The sequence below is a fragment of the Fringilla coelebs genome (assembly GCF_963513975.1).
Source record: "Fringilla coelebs genome assembly, chromosome: 16".
Taxonomy (NCBI): domain Eukaryota; kingdom Metazoa; phylum Chordata; class Aves; order Passeriformes; family Fringillidae; genus Fringilla; species Fringilla coelebs.
In genome coordinates this window covers 4,236,180-4,255,797 of record NC_140042.1, presented here as the reverse complement: position 1 = coordinate 4,255,797, position 19,618 = coordinate 4,236,180, and the positions used below count along the sequence as shown (strand labels likewise).

Genomic DNA, 19,618 nt, shown 5'->3' with positions numbered 1-19,618 from the left:
TATCTTGACCAGTGAACCACATTCCTTAGCATTATAGCAACCTTCAACACTAACACCTACAGTTACCCTCATGGTGAACTTGGCATTTGCAAAAAAAGAGTTTTTCTGAAGCACCAGATACCCTGTTACATGTGCAACTCTGCAATTTGCCTGTTTGGAGCATCATCCCAAAGTGGGATTCACCAGTGTGTAAAGCAGAAAACCCCAGGCTCTGTGTGAACTCTCCCATAATGGTTGCCACAAAAGGGAACCAGGTGTATCACCTTGCATGAGTGGTTTTATGCGTATTTTTAAGCCAAGCCACACCATACATTCAACTTGCACTTGAAATATCTCAGGCTTGAGATCCTCCCTTCCCTACAGGGAATTTTTCTTCCTATTCTTAATAGACAGATATTTAAAGCTTCATTTGTGAATATATTTTGGGTGAGAATCCTAATCAGGAACAAAAAACCCCACTTGCCCCAGTGTAGGACTCACAATATCCCTTACTGAAGCTTATTCTCTAATCAGGTGGGGCTGTCACACCTCACTGATTGCAGGACCAGCAGTAAAACACAATAAAGAGAAGAGAGCCATGTCCTCCTCAGCAATTTTGTATTCCCTTTCCACAAACTCAGCTCTCTAAAAACACCATCACTACAAAAAGCAGTTCAGGCAACAACAGAGAGCTGGAGCTGCTCTGACCAAGCCCATTTCATGAGGAACATTATCTTGATTCCCAGCCTGGACAGAAAGCTGGATCTTTGACAAGAGACTCCTCACAGCACTTAAGGGCTGGCAGCAGTTGCCCAGAATTCTTCACCCTGTTAGCAGGTGTTAAAGCTCCTGGGAGAGAGCCAAGCAGTATTTTTGACTGACTGAAGCAATCCAGCCATTGGTTACATCACCCAAAGGCTGCAAAGAGTGAGACCAATTCACTAGAAAGAAGTTTTGACCAGCCCCATGATAAGATACCCTGAAGCCACAGACCAAATATCTGCAATAACTCCGTGTTTTCATGCTGCCTTTTATTGAACAAAAGCAAGTGGTGCATAAACTGCAGAACAAAGTAGAGCAGAGCAGCTGCTCAAACACTCCTACAAAGCACTCAGTAACTGTTCTCACTTAAATCTATGCAGCATAAAACCAACTACAATACCACTGGCAGTAACTGTGTGCAAGTAAAGTAGTTCTCTTTCCTTTATGGGTCTGCAGAAGAGCATTATGTGACACTGTTTGTCTTCTCTGCAGAAGGAGCTAAAGACAGAAGCTTTTGATTTTGCAGCTTCTTCCCATCATCTCTGACAATAAAACAGTTCAAGTTTATACTAAAAGAGAGCGTAAGCTTAAATGTGTATTGAGAAAGTATTTTAATTTCACTCTGCAGACAGCATTAGTGGGAAAAAATGCAGTACTTTACAGCAGACAAACCTCACCCTCTACAGATGGGAGGATAAGAGTGTCCATGACTGGGAAGTGGAAAAAAGGAAGGTAAGGGATGGGTAGAACGTGTCCCTGGTGCCTTCAGGGGTTTAATCTCATTAGCTGAGCCAATGCAGCCCGGTGCACTTGCACCTAGAGATCAGTAACAGGCTCTCTGCAGGCTTTGCCTTGCCTGGCTACTGACACAGATTCACCTTCTCCAGGCTTTGTCACATCAGTCTGAGGACACAGCACACACGTGAACCTGTGCCCTTCCTCCTCCCCTGTTCCCAGGGTGACACACACAGGTCACCATTTACCCTGCTTTGCTCCATGGTAATGAGGGGGCAGTTCTCCCCTGAATTCTTTGTGCCTCCATCCTGTCTAGGTGCCATAATCCTGTTTATGACAGCCTGGTTGCTATGGAAGTGATTGTATTGTCACTGGATTATGCCCTCAGGTGGAAAGCATGTAAGGGAAGGCACAGGAACAGGTTTTTGCATACATTTGAAGACATGATAGTGCAATCCCACATGTAATGACTAGCAGCTTTAGCAGTAGCTTCCAGACACAGAATATGATCATGAAGGATAGCATGGCATCAAGTTTTCTCCTAAAAAATGAGATATTTTTCACTTTCCTACCGCTGGCTGCCACTATTTTATTTGAGACAGTGCCCTGCAGCTGAACAGTACCGTCCCAGCCACTTTCCCAGGCTCCTGAAAATACTCCTGCACTCCAAGCAGTGTCTCTGAAGATCAGGGTGAAAGGAGTGACAAGATCATGTAACCAGGCTCCAGGACTCCAACTGCCCTTTTGTTGATTCCTGTCTTTTACAGAGCATGGATTTGGAGAGCAGCAGCAGGAGAGACAGATCGTCTGCGCTCTGACACGCTCGGGGAGACGCATGACTAACTCAGCTTGAGCCAGGACGTGCCTGGAATGTGTAACCCCCCTTGGAAGCCTTTCTACCAGGGGCACGAGCTTGGGGGGTTATCTGGCTGCTGCCTGGATGGCAAATACATGATAGCAAGGGGTGCAACATCAACAGCCTAAGGACCCTGCTCCTCGTGAGCAGCTGAGAATCACAGGAGATGCTTTCCTACCTACTGAGACCCCTCTCAGCAGCACTGGAAGAGCTTTAGATCTTCACAGCCAGGACTGTGCAAGAACCAGCACCCCCAGTGCAGCATTGATGGCCACATTCAGTGGCCAGCACAATTCCCCCAACTGATGGAATGTGCACACACATGACTCTTCCTCCAGCCATCAGCTCATCACCTACATCAGCAGAAATACTGTCCTGGAACACAAAGAGCCACACAGGCCAAACCACAGGTGTACCAAGAAAAAGATTCTTATCCCAGTACAGCTAATGCTTTGACTACAAAAAGAGCACATAAGTTGCAGTTGACATCAAACTTTTCACCATGTACTATTTCCCTACTGCAGAGTAAGAGCAGAGCTGCAGTTCCATTTCATGTGCCCTCTCTTAACAGGATAAAAAAATCCTCACTGAGGATAAAGCTGAAGACAACAGCAGTTTCCAGAAGCTCTCAGCCCTGTTTACAGTTAGCCATATTCATAGCACAAGGCCATGACCAGGCACTGCCCAAGGTCTGAGTGCAGCCACACAGAAAACACTCAGGAGCTCTATTTTCCCAGGAGACGTGACCTGTGACTTGCTAGAAGGCAACAGCATGTCAAAGGCTAGTTGAACACAACTCGAGGATAAAAGCCTGGTTGATCACATCCTCAAGGATGACAGCCCTGTAGGACTAGCTTTGGTATCAAAGAAATGCTGATGATGTGTTTGTGAGTAGGAAGTAAAGAACTAAACTGCTGGTGAATCCCAGCTGAAGGCACAGATGTTAGAAAAGAAGCTCAACATTCACTACAGCTAACAAAGCAGCAAATTTCACTTTGGCAGAGAAAAAACAAATTTCTCTTTGGCCTGGTTTGAACTTGAACCTTGAAGAGCAGTCAAAGCCTATCCTGGAAACTGGTTCTTTCTTAGGAACCTTATGTTTAATTTATTGCATCACATAACCAAGACCACCCTTGCTGGAGCCAGCACATGCAAACCAAACCTAATAATTAAGTTAGTGATGAGAGTCCAGCCCATAGGTTACACCTGCAGAACTACATTTCCCCAGTGCTATTTGTCCCTGCTGTGGTCCAAGAGGTACATCTCCTCCCACCAGCAGAAGGTGATTCAGATCTACCCACAAAAATGAACTTGAATCTGCAGAGGACATTAAGAGGTGGGTCAACCACAGGCAGAAGATGCCATCTCTAACAAATAGCCAGTAAATGTATTTAGGACAGGAACAAGACAGGCAGCCATATCTCAGAGCAACATTTTCTTGAGAAAAAAAATTAACAGCAGTGAAATACTATAGCAGGCAACTGATTTCTAATAGCTGCAACAAAATCCACACAAAAAAGGTTGAAAGGGCACTGCAGTGACACACACGTGACCCAGCGAGCAGTTGCCTCAGTAAGAATTTCAGACATAAGATACAAGCAGAGAGACAAGGAGAATTAACATGCCAAGGGGGGATTAGGGTAAGCAGATCCCCATACCTTCTCCTGGGAGAGGAGGCAAATTCACAGCTTGTCCCTTCCTCCTTCTCCCATAACCTCCACATCACCCGAGGCGAAAGCTAAGCTGCACTAATAAAAACAGCAGAGCCAGCCTAAACTGTCCAACCTTGTTATTTACACCTCAGCAGAACGCTCCCAGCATCCATGATCATTTACACAGCTCCTCCAAGACCTTGGAAGCAGCTCCCAGAGCACCGCTTGTCCACACGGAGAATTCTGCCAACAGCACCTGACCTATTTCATATTCATCATCTTCACTTTGCCATTTCATATTGGAGCATTTAAAATGCTGGAGAGCTTGTGCTCAAAGAGATTTTTTAGTTTGCAGAGGGTCAGGCTGAAAAAAGCTCAAAAAAAAAAAAGAACCTCTGCAGTGATCAAGAGGTTCACTGCTAGGGTACAAAAGCTGCCCCAGAACATGGGCTCCAGGAGCAGCCAGGAACCTCAGCAGGATACTCACCAAGCTGTACTTATGAGACTGAAAGGCAAATTTTAACCTTGTAAATTTGCTGCTCCAGCTAATTCATCCATTCAGGTTGATCCAATGTTTGTTGTCTAACCTGTGGGAATTTTAAATATATACAGAAATAAGGAAAGGTCAGCATATTTGACCCAGCATATTTGACCTCAGAGGCCAGGGATGAAGCCCAGTGTCCCCCAAGTTCCAGGCACTACTCAGGGTCATAAACCAGCAAAAACTCAGACTGTGTGGGGAGGGACAAACAGAAGACAGCAGCCTGATACTGTAATACAAAAAGGCACACAAGAAGTGTTGTACAGTGGTTTTAAAATAGCACCCTCATCAGAAGTGAAGACTTCTGTTTAGCTACAGAAGTGTCAAACAAATCATTCCATCCTTTACTGGATGTACTATCTGTGCTTTCCACTAAATCCAGACAGAAAAAGACCCAAAACACAGCTGATCCATTTTTTCCTGCCACCTACTCCAATTAAAACAGTCTCCCTGTTAAGGGAATGTGAACATTAATACTTGCCATTGCCTAGCAGTACCTCTGATCTACTCTTGTGCAACAGCTCCCATTCTTTTCAAGTCCAAAATGTTCATTCTAACCTCACTCAAGTTAAAAAGTCTAAGGAAAAAAATATTAAAAAATGAAGCCTATCTCTTCAATCATCTCTGTTTAAGCCCAGTGGCTGCCAGCTACCTCCATCCCTAGCCTTTTCCTAGGTCTGTGCCTTTTTGGATTGCTTGCACTTGACAGCCTGTCAGTCCAATGCTAAAAGGAGATCATATTATCAGGGTCTACCATGGCATTCACAAAGATCAGAACTACAAGCAGAGATGCAATAGGGTAGAAAGAACAAGTTCTGCCCTGAAATCCATCCTTTCAGCCTTCCCTCTATTTGTTCTTCTGCAAAAGAAAAGAACCCATGAGCATTTCAAAGTACCAGAAGCAGCACAAGCTTCTCTCAGAAGACCCCAATCATCTGTTGCTGGGGGTCAGCAGCACAAGTTAGTTCTGAAAATTACCTTGCTTCCCGTTTCAGAAACAAGAAGACATTACAAAATCACTATTGATTTTCTTCCCCCAGAAGACTGAAAAAAAGTACCTGGTACTTTTCATTGCAGAACACCCAGCTATTCCCTAACTTCCAAAAAGCAAAATGGGTGCTGTGTGCCGTGCCTGCAGCTGTTCTTGTTACACTTATTCCAAAAGTGTAATTCCACGGGGTGCTAAAGGTTTTATACAATATGTCCCATATTAAGATAATATTTTAATTTTATTCTCCTTCCTCTTTTCTCTCTTTGAAAGTTACATTATTACACCTCCCAAGGAAAAAAATATATTTATAAGCAGGACAACTCCACCCTTTCCTCTCAGTTCAACACCAGGCAAGATTCAGCCAGAGGTCATTCACAGCACACACTCAGCTGCTTCTTTCATTTCTATGCCCTTGCATGTTCCTCACCAAAAACCAGACCTCAGAAGAGTTCACCATATCTGCATTTGCCAAAAATCCACGATTTCTGCAATTGATGCAGCACGGCTTATTACAGCTGCAAACGTTCCTGGGCTCTGATAATTATAAGCCCATGGCTGGGTGTCTAATTAAAGGAGGAATGAATTAATGAGTTTTACCAAAGGCTTTTGAGTCACCATTATAATTCTCACCCTTAATCGGCTGCAGGACACTCAAAGGACACCGTGAGCAGGATCAAGAGCAGAGCGGGGGGATAAACCACCCGCAGCTGATGCTTCCCCCATCACGTTCCTCTCCAACATGTCACTGTCATTCAGCCCCCGACAGCCAGATCAAACCCAGCAGGAAAACGCCTGGGCTTTTTGGACAGCTGAATACAAAAACGCTTCCTGGAGCTGCCACAAAGCGCTCGGCAGCCTCTGAGTGCCGAGAGAGCGGCGCGGTGCGGGAGCGGCTCCGCAGAGCGCTGACTCCGGCGCTTCCATTCACCCGGGCCCAGCCCCCACCCCGCGCCGGCAATTACAGCTCAGTCCCAGGCTCCCGAGGAGGCAGAAATTGAAAACACGTTTTCATTGAAGCACAGCTTGAATTTCATGAATTCCATTACTCGCGGCTTTCTCAGCATTTCCTGGAGTGAATACTGTAAGGGCAGGGAGAAAGGGGATGGGGCGGGCCGTAGGTGAGGCAGCGATCCCCGGTGCCCCCTCTGACCGTGCCAGCCCAAAACCCGACCGCAGGCACTCGCAGCGAGGATGCGACACAGACTATTCCCTAACTAAAGAAAAAAAGTATAGGTGAACCACAAAGCTAAGGAGGAAATACAGTAACGAGCTGCCAGAGGCCTTGGAACAGTAACAGCTCCAGGCACAGCCCCGGTGAGCAGCATCACAATCTCAGCGAGCGGCAGAAAGCGTCTCTCCGGCAGACTGAGGCATTCCTAGCTCCTGGAGCAAGTGTCAAAATTACCAGTTTATCAGCTACAGGAACTCGAGCACACTGCTGAACTTCAGGAAAGCTCACCCCAGGGAAAAAGCGATTATGATCAGAGAAAACAGGTAGCGCCGAGCAGTTTTTCCACATGTACAGCTGTAACACAATCAACTTTGGAATTATTCAGGCGTGCTAATTAACACCCCATGGAAAGCTTTGATACCATTAGCAATACTTCTAATGGCTCTGCCGCTGACACCATCTTCCCTTTTTCCCCAACCCCAGCCTGGGCCTTATCTTAAGGAGCATTACATCATCTCCTGCACCGAGGCCTCCTTGTAACAGACACTATTATGCAACTGAAGTGCCTCCATTTGGATTTTGGCGTTATTTTGAATTTCGGCCTTGAATAGAAGGCTTGTTTAAATTCCCTGCATGAACAGCAGCATTTTACAGCCTGAAAAGGGCGTCCGTGCACAGACACCAACACTGGCATAACAACGTGTCTGAATGTGTTACACATTTGTGAAACATCCATTCCCCACATTCCCTTTTTCCCTGGTCCAGGAATAAGTCCCGCATTGTTAGGGCTGATTAGCAATATCTTTCATCCCTAATTTCACACTACAAAGGGCTTTCATGCATATGCACGTGTGGCACCATTCTGAGCCATATCAGCCAGAAAAAGCATTTAGTGGTGACCGAGGAAATGCAATCCAAGGGTGCAGCTCCAGTTTAAGTGAAGGTGAAGGGGAGTGGCAGCTCTTTCCCTGGATGGCTTCAATGCTGCTCTCACCATTGACCAAAACCCACTCATTTGTTAAAATAATAACTAAAAAGAGGGCTGGCACTCATTACATCTGCTGGAGCAAGCAGCCTGATAAGCATGTGAAAGCACACATTATTGCAAATGTTACCCTTATGTTACCCAGTGCTTGGAGAAGGGAGGATTGCACGCTAACCTACTTTTCTTTTTTCTTGCAAGAGAATAGCCTTGCAGCCTTAGCACACAAATGACTACTTTGCAAAAACCTGCACATTTGCAGCTTACCAAACCCTAAAGCTCACAATTACAAGATCAGACTCAAACACTATAAGTGGCTCATTACGCAGAAATCTAAAAAAAAAGAAAAGTTTGAAATGAAAGCTTTTGCAACATGAAAGTGCTCTGTGTTTTGTTCTTTCCTAGATTATTTAATACAAAAAAGAAAAAAAAATAGCATCAGCATGGCTCTGCCCCACAGCCACTAATCACCTGGAGACCCCTTCATCATGCAGCAAAAATAATTTCTGGTTTGAGAATAAATGTAACCAGTTCCCAGTTCTTCGCTGCTGCAACACATCAGCCACCCCTTGAAGCAGAGGAGAGGATTTCTAACAGTGATGCCTTTTTTGCTTTTTTAGATTGTCATATGAATGCATCTCCAGGACTAGAAGCCTTGCATGAACTTGATCCTCCTTGATTTTAGTTCATCTGTCTTGTTAATCATTGTCATCAGCTAAAACAAAGAACTGGTAGGATGACATACCCAGAAAGTGCAGCCCTGCCAAGAGAGGAGCAAAGTTACTGGGCTTGGATATATTATTTATTATTTTTTTATTATTATTATTATCGTTATTTCCTCAGCATACATCGATAGGTCGTTGTATTATGAGTCTTATTCATGTCTTAAAAGTGAGAATTGAGGTTCAGTGCAGTAGGTAATTGTGATATATGACAAAGTTCCTCAGGTCTCATCTGAATCTTGGAGCAAATAAATTCCCAGACATCACATCCCTTCCCCCAGCTATGGGAATCACATTCAGCTGAAAACAAGCCAAGTTCTCCTACTCACTCAAGGGGAATGGGAAATCTCACCATAACTGGTGGAAAAGTTACTACTGAAAATTAAAACAGGAACCAGAGGAGGACTGACAGTCACCAAGAGGTTAATGCAATGAGGTGCTGACGCCCCTCCACCCTAAGAAAATTAAGAGTGAGCACCACCTTACTCACTGCTTGCTTGCAGCCACCCAAGCAAATTCACTTGACATCAAAGCCTGGGAGAGGATGACTCCAGGAGAAGCTTGGGCCAGCATCTCTGGCCCTTCAGCACAGCCACCCTCACAGGTGCAGGAGTGTCCCCTGGCAGGGGTGACCGTGCAAGCTCTGCCACAGCACAGCCCTGCAACACAAACACCATCAGCTCTGGAATCACCCTTCCATCAGTGGGTGCTGCTGGGGACAGGGGAGCAGGAGAAACGGTGTAAAATTAGCCCTGTCCTGGAAGAAAAAGGAAAAGGAAAAACCAAACCAAATGCAACAAAAAGAACAGAAAAAGGACAGAAATTCCAAGGGATTGGAGAGTGCTTGCTCCTCTGACTTCCTGCTCTGCAGGCACAGGGCAAGAGACTCGATGAGACACGGGCCCAAAACTTCCCTCTCTCTTGTACTCAATGGACAGGTTTTTGTTTACAGGTTCCAAAATAAATATAATCCCAAAGTACAAGTAAGAGGTCAAGAAGACTTGTGGCACAGTCCCTTAATCCACATTCAGAGCCTTGGGATTAAGTCAGAGAAAGCACCTGACTTCCTGCCCTTAATCTCCAGAGCCATGCCTAATGGGATATGTTCTTCTGGGTGAGAATTTCTCACTTTCCCTAATAACAAAAAGTAAAGAGCACTAAAAATCCACATCAACATCTGCTTTAAGCACTGCTTGCTTTATTGGATCAACATTTAAACAAAGGCACTTTGTTAACCTGGAGACCACAGATGTTCCTCTGCTCAAAAAGGCATGAAGGGGAAAAGAACAAAAAGAGGCAAGACATGCTAAGACTGAGCTGAATTTCCTTACCCCTTTCTCCAGACTGCTAGAGACGAGGTTTAGCAGAGCAGGAGTCAGATGGTGTTACACCCATGTGGATAAAAATGGAATATTCTGAGGAAGACAAATGTTGTGTAGGTGCAGAAGCCCCGGGGTGCCAGTGGCTGGCCACCACAACCAGACACGTTTTCAACTCTGGTTCTGCCCTTCCAGCTGAGACCAGCACGGTGCCTTCAGGGCACCACATGCTCCATGAATGTGTCTTGAGGCTGGGAAGCTCACCAGCTTGGCACCAGCATCTTCTCTGTGCTGGATGAATAGTTTTGGATCCCACCCAGGGGAAGTGAGCATGGTTTACATCTTTGCACACTCACCTGCATCTCCTTTCCTCCATGCACCACAAGGTGTTTCACATTTCTCCAAGACACCTTTTACCCCTGTGTACTCTGCTAAACCATACCTTTAGAACAGTTGGGGTTTTTTTTGACTAGAGTAGGGTAATTACAGCCAATGTTTCCAGAAACTGCCAGTTCTCAGGAGACCATCTGAAAACGTGGCAGCACAGCATGGGTCAGCAAAACAAAGCAAGGCTGCAGACAGAAATCTGGCAAAGGTGGACTTCTTTCCTCTCTGCACACCATATGCTGCTGCATGACTGGATGAATGGTCAACAGAGCACATTTTATATCTACCCTTGGTAAAAAATCAGCCAAAAATAGCCTTGGTTCTACCTTCTTGGTTATTCATTGTGGTGCTGCTCAGCAGCAAAGGCTCTTCCAGATCAAAGACACAAGAGTCAGAGCACAGCACCAGTTTGGTGATAGGAGGCATTACTGCATGGTTACTCATGCAGTGACACTGACGAGTAAAGGGAAGAGGGAATTTACCAGCAGCTCTTTAAAAATAAAAACAACTTCAATTTCATGAGAAAACATTGGATTCTACTAACAGGGGTCACTTAACCTTCTGGAAATACGAGCAAACTGGCGCTACAGCAGGATAGCTGATCAGAGTTTGGAAGGGTTCCATCTGTTCTTGAAAGAAAGAAACCTTCAGTCCAACCCCTTTAAGAAAGGCACATTACCCTCTGACTTTGAGCCAACTAGACAAAACCACGTCATCCAACTTGACTAATACACATGTTTCCAATTTACAGAAAGACTCTTGGTTTCAAAATTGAAATAAGATGCCAGTACAGTAGAGGAAGTTCTAAAACAATCTCTATAATCCAAGGTTTTTGGCAGTTTGGGCTCCATCATGTTTCTCCAGCCAAGAAATACTTCCAAAGACGACGTTAGCTGTTATGTGTAGGGAAACAGCCTCACAGAGCCAGAAAGTACCTGACAGAATTAATTCCTTGCTGAACCTTTGGCTATGGGTTCAAACACACATGCCTTGGATTAGAGTCTGTGTTGGGCTTACACAGCACCTTTCCCTGCTGGATCCCTTCTCAGCACACAAACAGAGGGAGAAAAAGAACATTACAACACGAAAGCACTGACAGATGCATGATAGGAAACTCCTGGGTGACAGCACTGAAGAGAGCATCTCAAAGCCAAGGACTAGAGCATGTCCCTGCTCTTGTCACTGCTTCCTTCAGCACGATTCTGCATCTTAATTGGTGTGAATCAATCATCAGTCATCCTCCAAAGCACAACCAGCTGCCATTACACCTACTAACCGTGCATCTGCAGCTCTGACTCGTTCTGAGAAGGCACGAAGCAGTGCAAGGGATGAGTTTCAAAGATGCTGGAGAATTTTTCTTTATTCTAGCCTGACTCACACATAACCTTTGAGTTTACATAGGTTTGTGTCAACATCATCAGTTTCCAGCAATGAAGAAAAAGCAGAAACTCCAAAGGGCTCCGTGGTTTGGCTTTTACAGCCTCTTTTCTCCTTCGCTGTTCACAGGGCACTTCTGAGCCCACAGTCAGACTCCAGAGATAAAGTCTCCCTTTCTGTCAGTGTACAGGCACCCTGACTGGAGCAGATATCCCATTACCTGTTGTTGTGCTGGATTACAAAGCTATTCAGCTTTTCTATTTCTTTCCAGCACGTGACCTCCACGCTACTTCAAGGCTCTTAGCCAACTCTACCCTGAGAAAGAAAGGGAATTCAGTGCCACACAGCTCAGTCAGTCACAAGTAGGAGTACTTACACTGCTAAATAAATTAAACTAGTGACAGCAGCAGTCTCAGGACCATCTCACTGGGCCAATCAACAGAACTGGAAAGCAAGTGGACAGTACTGGCAAGATCATCATGATCTGATCAGCAGCAAAAGGCAGAGAGTCCTGAACTGGTGTTAGCACGATGCTGTCAGAAGGAACAGGAGCTCTGCTCCATTTTTACATTCCCTTCACTCTAGAATTTGTGACTCACTACACAATGAAAAGGCTTTGCAGAGCACTGCAGTATGACTCAGATGAGAATACAGCCAGAACAAAGCTGTTCATATCAAGATATTTTCAACCCCAATGATTCACGGGAGGATTAGGAAAAGAACTGGTCTGATAAGATCCTCTGTGGGGAGGACTATGGAGCAAGTCCTGCCAGCAGCACATGAAGGCAGCTCTGATAGGACTCCCCAGCATGCCAAACCCCTGCAGAAGAAGGACCACAACCCCAGCTCATTCTACATGGAGATTCACCTCAATTCCTCCAGAAAAAAACAAACAAACAAACAAACAACTGGTTGTACTGCTTGTTGTGGCAGAAGCAGAGCATCTGAAGGACATCAGAATACACATACATTTTTAAACAATCTGGTCCAGAGGGGAAGGATCTGCTCTGCTCCTCCACACTCACACACACTGGTCTAACCTAATGCAACAAGATACGTGTGGAAGAAGATAAAGAGTAAAGTAATACTGAGAGAGAGAGAGAGTGTTTTAGAGCCTGACTCAGGTGAAGAAGGTATGCAGCCAAAACCTGCAGCTGCACTGATCTCAGCCCTTGGCAGCAGCACTGCCATGAGCATTTCTCATGCTCTCAGACAAAAGGAGGAAGCCCCAGAAGGTTGGTACACAATGGCTGCAGCCTTGAGACAGCCCAGCACACAGCAGGCATCCCTGCTGCCCTGGCCAAGGGACTCCTTGGGACAGAACAGCAGAAGCTGCCGCTGCATCCACATCCTGCTAGACATTGCCCATCACCCAGGGTCCCAGAAGACTTAACAAAGACCTAGACTTCAAAGAGTGGCAGACCATGCTTATCTGCCCTCATTCAGAGAGGTTTCAGGGCACAATGGCTGCTGGGCTGCTGCTCCAGGGGAATAGCAGCTTGGCATTACACTAATCCTGCTAGGCAGAGGTGCAAAGCCTCTTCAGGCAGCAGCCTCCTCACCTGCAGCAGCACGTGGCACTGCAACAAGTGACAGGACAGCACACAAACCCAAGCCACTGCATTCCACTTCTGGCTGGAGTGGGATGTTCAGTTGATGCACAATTTCAAAGCCCATCATCAAAACAGGAGTACAACAAACAGGTGGGTATTTACTGAAAGGTGACTGAAGAAGAGAGTTTTGTAAGGAAAGTGCTGCTTTCCTGTGGTCACGGGTTGGGAAATCTTTTCTAGAGAAGCAGTGAAGAATCAGAAAGGGTACATTGCTTCCTTCCTCAAAACACGTCAGAATGGGACTGGACACTGAGCCCAGCTGTCTGGCTATTTATGACAACAGTCCAGCTCCCAGATGAACCTGAGTCATGGAGTTTAGCAAAGGTAATCCTTCCTTACAGGCAGGGACACCCTGCCCTTACCTGTCCCCATAAACTCCATCTAGCATCCCCCCAGTGACCTCTCCTCAGCCCCTGGGGAAATCAAATGCAGTGTGTAGTTTTTAGTTTAGCAGCTCATACTTAAGAATCAGAGTATCAATCACCACTGGAATAGAAAACAAAAGCGTACACAGTTTGCACCAGTGAGATCTACAAAGTAAAGATAAATAAGCCAAAGTTAAAATTAAAAAATGGACTTCCTAATTTTGAGGATGTATATGATCTCACCTGTTAAATACAAAAGGTTCCTAAAGATAAGGGAAAACAATGCCAGCCCAGGCTGCACACAGAGCAAGAGGTGCAAATACATTTTAAAAACCTAGAATTCAAACCAAAAGGCCTTCAGAAGCATTTATAGCACAAGAGAGCATTTATCATTCCCATTCCCAGTCGTGGATTAAGTTTCCCTGGTTCACTGCATTAGAATTAATCTATGTGCCTACGAACTCCAGAGCCAACTTGCAGAGCCACAGCAGCGTGGTTATATAACCACAGCACTGAGAGCACAGGCTGCAGTGCTGCTGGAGCCTGCTTGCTACCCCTCACCAACACCACAACCAGCAAAGCTGCTGCTGCCCAAATCATTCTCCTGACGACAGACGCCTCAGTAATCCAGACACTGCTGGAGTTTGGATTTGATAAGATGCTTTCTTGCGAGCTGATGTTAAGACTTAAAAGGCCATCGACTGCTGTGCAAGAAGTCCTTAATGCCATCAAGGGAGGGGAGGCAGCCACACAGGAGGAGAACAGCAGAAGGCTTTAAGTGGGAATATGATTACTGTAGAAAAATTATCTGACAAACAAACACAACCCCAGATTATTGCTAGGAATGCTTTTAAGCAATTTGAGTGAAAATTGGTACATCTGCTGTCTATCCAAAAGGTCACCGAGTGCTTATTTCATGATAACACACTCCCGAGAAGATCTTTCTATGAACTCTTCACTTCTGATCTCCAGGATTGCATTTCCCTTGTTTTAAAGGCAGCTACCCTCTGAGGCCATGGAAATACAGTTCAGCTGCTGTGCAGCGTTACATCTGCATGTGGCCATCTTGAACTCTGCTAAGCCAAGGGAACTAAAACAAATTAACAAATTGAAGCCTCAAAATACAAAGTTAGCTCAAAAGTGCCTTTGATTTGCGGTATGAAGATGTTTCTTTGTATCTACCCATGGCTCCTTAAATGCATCTCCCACATTTCGCTCCAGCTTCAGTCCTCAGATCTGTTCATCTGTTTAGAACAAAAAGCCAAAACATACTGCTTCCTAAAGTATTTCTAATACCTTCTGCTCCTAGGATAAACAAGAACTGCTTACATGCTTTAGCCTTCATGCCTGTGTGCATGATAGCAGGCTGTGTATATAGGACACTGCAAGTATGTTCAGTAAAGCAAAATGGTGTTTTCAAAACCAGAGACCGTGGCAAAACGAGGCAGCAGAGTCACTGCAGCTCTGTTCCAAGATGACAGCAGAGAACACAGATGTTGGAGCACACAGATTCACTCCACAATCATTTTAATTACATGCCCAGCCAACCAAGCAAAGGATACAGGCTAAGCAGCATTAAAAAAAAAAAAAAAAAAAAAAAAAAAAAAAAAAAAAAAAAAGCTGCGCTGAACACAAGTATTCTGCGAGCATCCTCCTGTGCACTTGATGCTAACGCCACTCTCGTGCATTAAGTCATCTGTTTTCCAGCAGGCAGGCAGCCGGTTTGGAAAGGCACTGCTGGCCTCGCTGCGGGGCTGGCGGCATCAAAGGGGATGGTCAGCGGAGCCTGCACAGGACTGGCACAGCCCGTGCCGGCCGCGGGCAGCCCAGGGGCTCCAGGCCGGGACGGTGCCTTCGGCGGGCAGCGCTGGGACCGGCCGGGCCGCCCAGCAGGGCTGGCTCCTGCCCCGCTCCGGGGGCCGCTTCGCGGTGCGCGTCAGCGGGCACGCGGTGCCATTGGGTCGAAGGATGAGCTCACTGATCTTGGAGGGCTTTTCCAACCTCAGTGATTTTATCGGTCTATCATTTCACCTCCTGCCAAGAAGAACTCGGCTCCGGGCAGGCTGGGGACAGCTCGGGCTTGCTGCGGGTGGTGACCTCCTGCTCCAGCCCCGCCAGCGGGACCCGCACCCGGCCCTGCGGGGGCACCTGCTCCCGGAGCAGGGGGGACACGGCACCCTCGGCCGCCCCACCCGGGGAGCCCAGCGGGGGCCGCACGCCTCCTTCTCCTCCTCCTCCTCCGCCCTCCGGGCGGGCCGAGCCCCCCGCGCCCGCAGCCCCGCACGGCCGGGGGTGCGCACCCCGCACCCCGCACGGCCCCGGCAGACCCACCTGCTGGTACTCGGCGTCGTGCGGTCGGAAGTCGGCGGCGGTGAGCTCCCAGCGCAGGCTGAGGTGCGGCAGGCGGTGCAGCAGGCTCACCCACCAGGGCGGCGAGTAGCTCACGCCCGCCATGCCCGCGCCTGCCTCACCCCGAGCCGCCGGCCATGGAGCGCCGCCCGCCTCACCCGCACCGCGGCCGCCGGCCCCGCATGGCCGGGCGTCCCCCCCGCCCGCTCGCCGTCCCTCCGCCCGCTCCCGCTCCCTCTTTGTTCGCCGAGAGGCTCCGCCGCCCGCGCCCGGCGCCGCCCGCCCGCTCCCATTGGCGCCGCCGCCGCCGCCGCTCCGCCCCGGCCCGCCCGGCCCCCGCCGCTCCCCCGGGACCGGGGGTCGCTGCCGGGCCCCGAGCCCCCCGCGCTGCGTTTGTTTTCAGTCAAATGTCCCGGTGAATCTCACACGGCCCTGCGGTTCTAACAGCGGAAGGTGCGGTTTGGATTTAGCCTAAAAGCCGGCGGAGTAAAAGCAGTTTGTGCCGCACCAAGTGTAAAGGTAGGCATAAAGTCATTTATTGTTAGTTCCTCTCGAGTCCGTCTCAGCGCCCATCCTAAGATCCAGAGGCAGCAAGTTTGCCCTTCCCGAATTCACAGTTCTTAGAGGCAGAATGTCATCCAGCACTCCCTTGGCTGGGCACATACATGGCAACGACAGCGGGAGCACAGGTGAAGGTTAAGGAAACACCTCTCGCTGTGTGACAGCACGAGGGGCAAAACAATAAAATAATAATTTGAACAAAGTCTTGGAATCTCTCAGAATACCTCAAAAAAAGTGCAGATATGGTATTTGGGGACATGGTTTAGTAGTAAACATGGTCATGCTGGTGGGTTGATGGTTGAACTTGGTGATCTTGGAGGTCTTTTCCAACACAATGACTCTGTGACTCTGTGGTGCTGGGCACAGGGCCACATGTTAGCCCCTTAGAGCAAACAAACATCTTTCTGCTGATGTTCTGAAAACTTCAATAGCTTTTGACTAGGATGGGATTTTCATATGAGTATTATCAACACAGCTAAAAAGAAATCTTATCACTCACAAATAGCATTAAGACACATGTCAGAGGGTTTAGAGCCACGTGCTGTGTGCACAAGAACAAGCTATACAAGGGTACAAGATAGAAGACCTCAACTCCCTCCAGCTTTCTCCAATAAAAGGGTTTCTTTTTCTGCAGCAGGGCAGCCGAACATCAGCCAGTTTTATTTTTTTCCTCATTATTTTTGTTTTCTCCACAGTGCCAGCAAGGATGGATGGATGCATGGATGGATGGAAGAAGGAATTATTTCAAGGGCCAATGGTCTAACATATTCACCTCCAGTTCCATCCCAAATTCAAGGAGCAGAGAGACCTCGCTGGGAGCAAGAGATCTCTGCTTAAGCCCCTTCTGACACAGAGTTTATGCAATTTGGCACTGAAATGTTCAAGGCTGGAATCTGTCCTGCAGATGTAACCACAGCCACGGGCCTCTGGAAGGACACAAAACCCCCACCAGGCTGCAAGTCCCAGCACCTCTGTCAGCATGTGATGGACAGGGGAGAGAAGCTGCAGCCAGGACGCCACACTGAGATCTTGTTTGACAGGACTGATGTAAATCAAACTGCACAGAAAGTTTTGGAATAAGTGACAGGAAAAGCTGGATGCTGTTCCATGGGGATGGGTGTTTGAGGCACTCTGTGGGGCTGGGGGTGAGTGGGAAAGGGAGCAGGGCTGGTGTGCATGCCTCCCCCCTCAGCCTCCTGCTGCTGAGACAACTGGATTAAATTAGAGCAGAATGAGGATTGGGGATTACAGAGAAACAGAGGCATCAACAGTTTTCATTTCTCCCCCACAAAATGATATGGGAAAATGAAGAGCAGAATGGATTCAGCAAACGAGGAGTAAGAGATAAACCACAGGATCCAGCACTAGCCATACTTTCCATGGCATTCCAGCCCCTTGTGCCACATCACAAAGAAATATCTGCCATTCTTGGATGTCTAGCATCTCTCATTCAATCTTATTCAGGTAACTCTTGAGTACATGACAAGACAGTTATCAAGGCTCTCATGTTTAGATTATAGCAGCCTTTCTTTCCTTCCCACTCTCTTTTGCCAAAGCCAAATGAACAAATGAGACACTGTTGTGACATCCCAGGAATAAAATCTAACAGTAAATCACCCTTGCATGGAAAGCAGTTCTACAGTCAAGCAAAGCAAACTGCAAATGTCAGCTTGTTCACTGGTAATCCTGCTGGAAAGTAACCCAAAGAGCAGTATTAGTGTTTGCTAACTTGCTCTGACAGTGGCTTTGCTAAAGAATCAATGGACAAAATAGGCAGATGAGAAGTATTCCACATTAAAGGCAGCAAAGATAAAAAGACTAGTTTAAATCTCCAAACTAAGGCAGCCAGTGCTGTCCTCCCTCCTCTTGAGACCACCAGGCAGTCTACAGAAGCTCTCCAAGAAATGTAGCATTTCAGTCTTCACAAGCTTCTGATTCCAGACATCCCTACTGCTGAAGTGGTACTGGCAATGAGAGCACCTTTTAAAACAGCAATCTCCTACCCCTGCCTTTTCTGATTCACTATGAAATTAAATAATTCAGCTTTTAATATAATGTGGAGCAAGGAGTCATCCCCTGACTGTCAAACCTAATACGTGCTACAAAAGGTTTTGGCTAACAATACAGATTAAAAAAAAAAAAGAAAAAATAAAAAAAATAAAAAGGCAAGTTTGCACTCCAAGTGCCAGCAGATGGATGAGTTACCCTCTTGAGACAGGGACTAAATTACAGATGGTCATGGGGAGGTCAGGGAGACAACCGTGCCTCGGCACTCAGCTGCCACTGCCGGGCCACACCTCTGACTCCGCCGCTCCATAAACTCTGCCCTTCCACCCAGCCGTGCCTCCTTCCCGCTGAGCTAAACTCTGCCTCCATTAAAATTACCCTTCCTCTCCTCCCAGGGCTTCCTCTGTAATTTTCTGCTCAAAGTCAAAGGAAATAACAAAGCCAGGGCTGCTCTCCAGCCTCCCCCAGACATTGCTGCCCCCTCCATGACAGCTCTGTCTCCAGCCTTGCTCTCCCAGCAAAGCCAGGGATCTTCCCAGCTGACTTCTCCTCCCAGCTTGAAGGACTTCCCCTGAGTGGAGGCATCTGCAGGCAGGAACATACATTTGGGTTTTCATGACTTTCCTCTGACGTCCTGCCAGGGACTTTCAGGTTTTCACAAAGAATAGCCACTACCAGGGCCAGCAAAAAAAGCTTTCAGCCAACTGAAGGAATAATAATAGGTTAATTCTTTCATTTCCAGTCCTAAGGCAATATTCTCTCTCTTTCTCATGTTTTACTGGTCTTTTTAAACTGAGTTCTAGGGAAATGGGTGGAAGATGTGGAAATCCTATTGCAAAAGCACCTGCCCGCTCTTTTCCCCAGAGAGCCACACAGAGAACATTCTATTATTTAGTTAATTGCAAAGAAACAATTACAAAGGAACTTGGCAAACTCTCTCTAATCACAGCAAGACCCACTGCAGTCCAGTAAGTTCAGCAAATTAGCAAATAAGTGAACATAAAAAGGAAAGAATAACACAGCTCAAATTGCACTTTGTTCGTTTGTTTTGTCACTCTTCGTTTCTATTTAATTATTTAAGGTATTTCTTCATAACATTCTGGTACATTTTGTATAATAATGAAGGTTTACTAGCATGGAAATGCAATACGTGGCTATTAAATATCTACCAAGAGAGGGAAGAAAACTGCCAATTCTCTCAGTAGATTATAGAGAGCCTGTTCAGGAAAAATTTCCAGGTTAGATAAAT

At 46.8% G+C, this 19,618-nt stretch overlaps 1 protein-coding gene across 3 annotated transcripts in view; it reads right to left on the bottom strand.

Annotated features, from left to right (window-relative positions):
- TTYH3 (tweety family member 3) overlaps positions 1–15,991 on the bottom strand; it is a 74,034-nt gene extending 58,043 nt beyond the window's left edge. For all 3 annotated transcript variants that reach the window (XM_084216712.1, XM_084216713.1, XM_084216714.1), the window contains exon 1: positions 15,784–15,991. In XM_084216712.1, coding sequence (XP_084072838.1) covers positions 15,784–15,906 — 123 coding nt within the window. In that variant the 5' untranslated portion in view covers positions 15,907–15,991. The remainder of the gene's footprint in view (positions 1–15,783) is intronic.
- Positions 15,992–19,618: the final 3,627 nt, after the last annotated feature.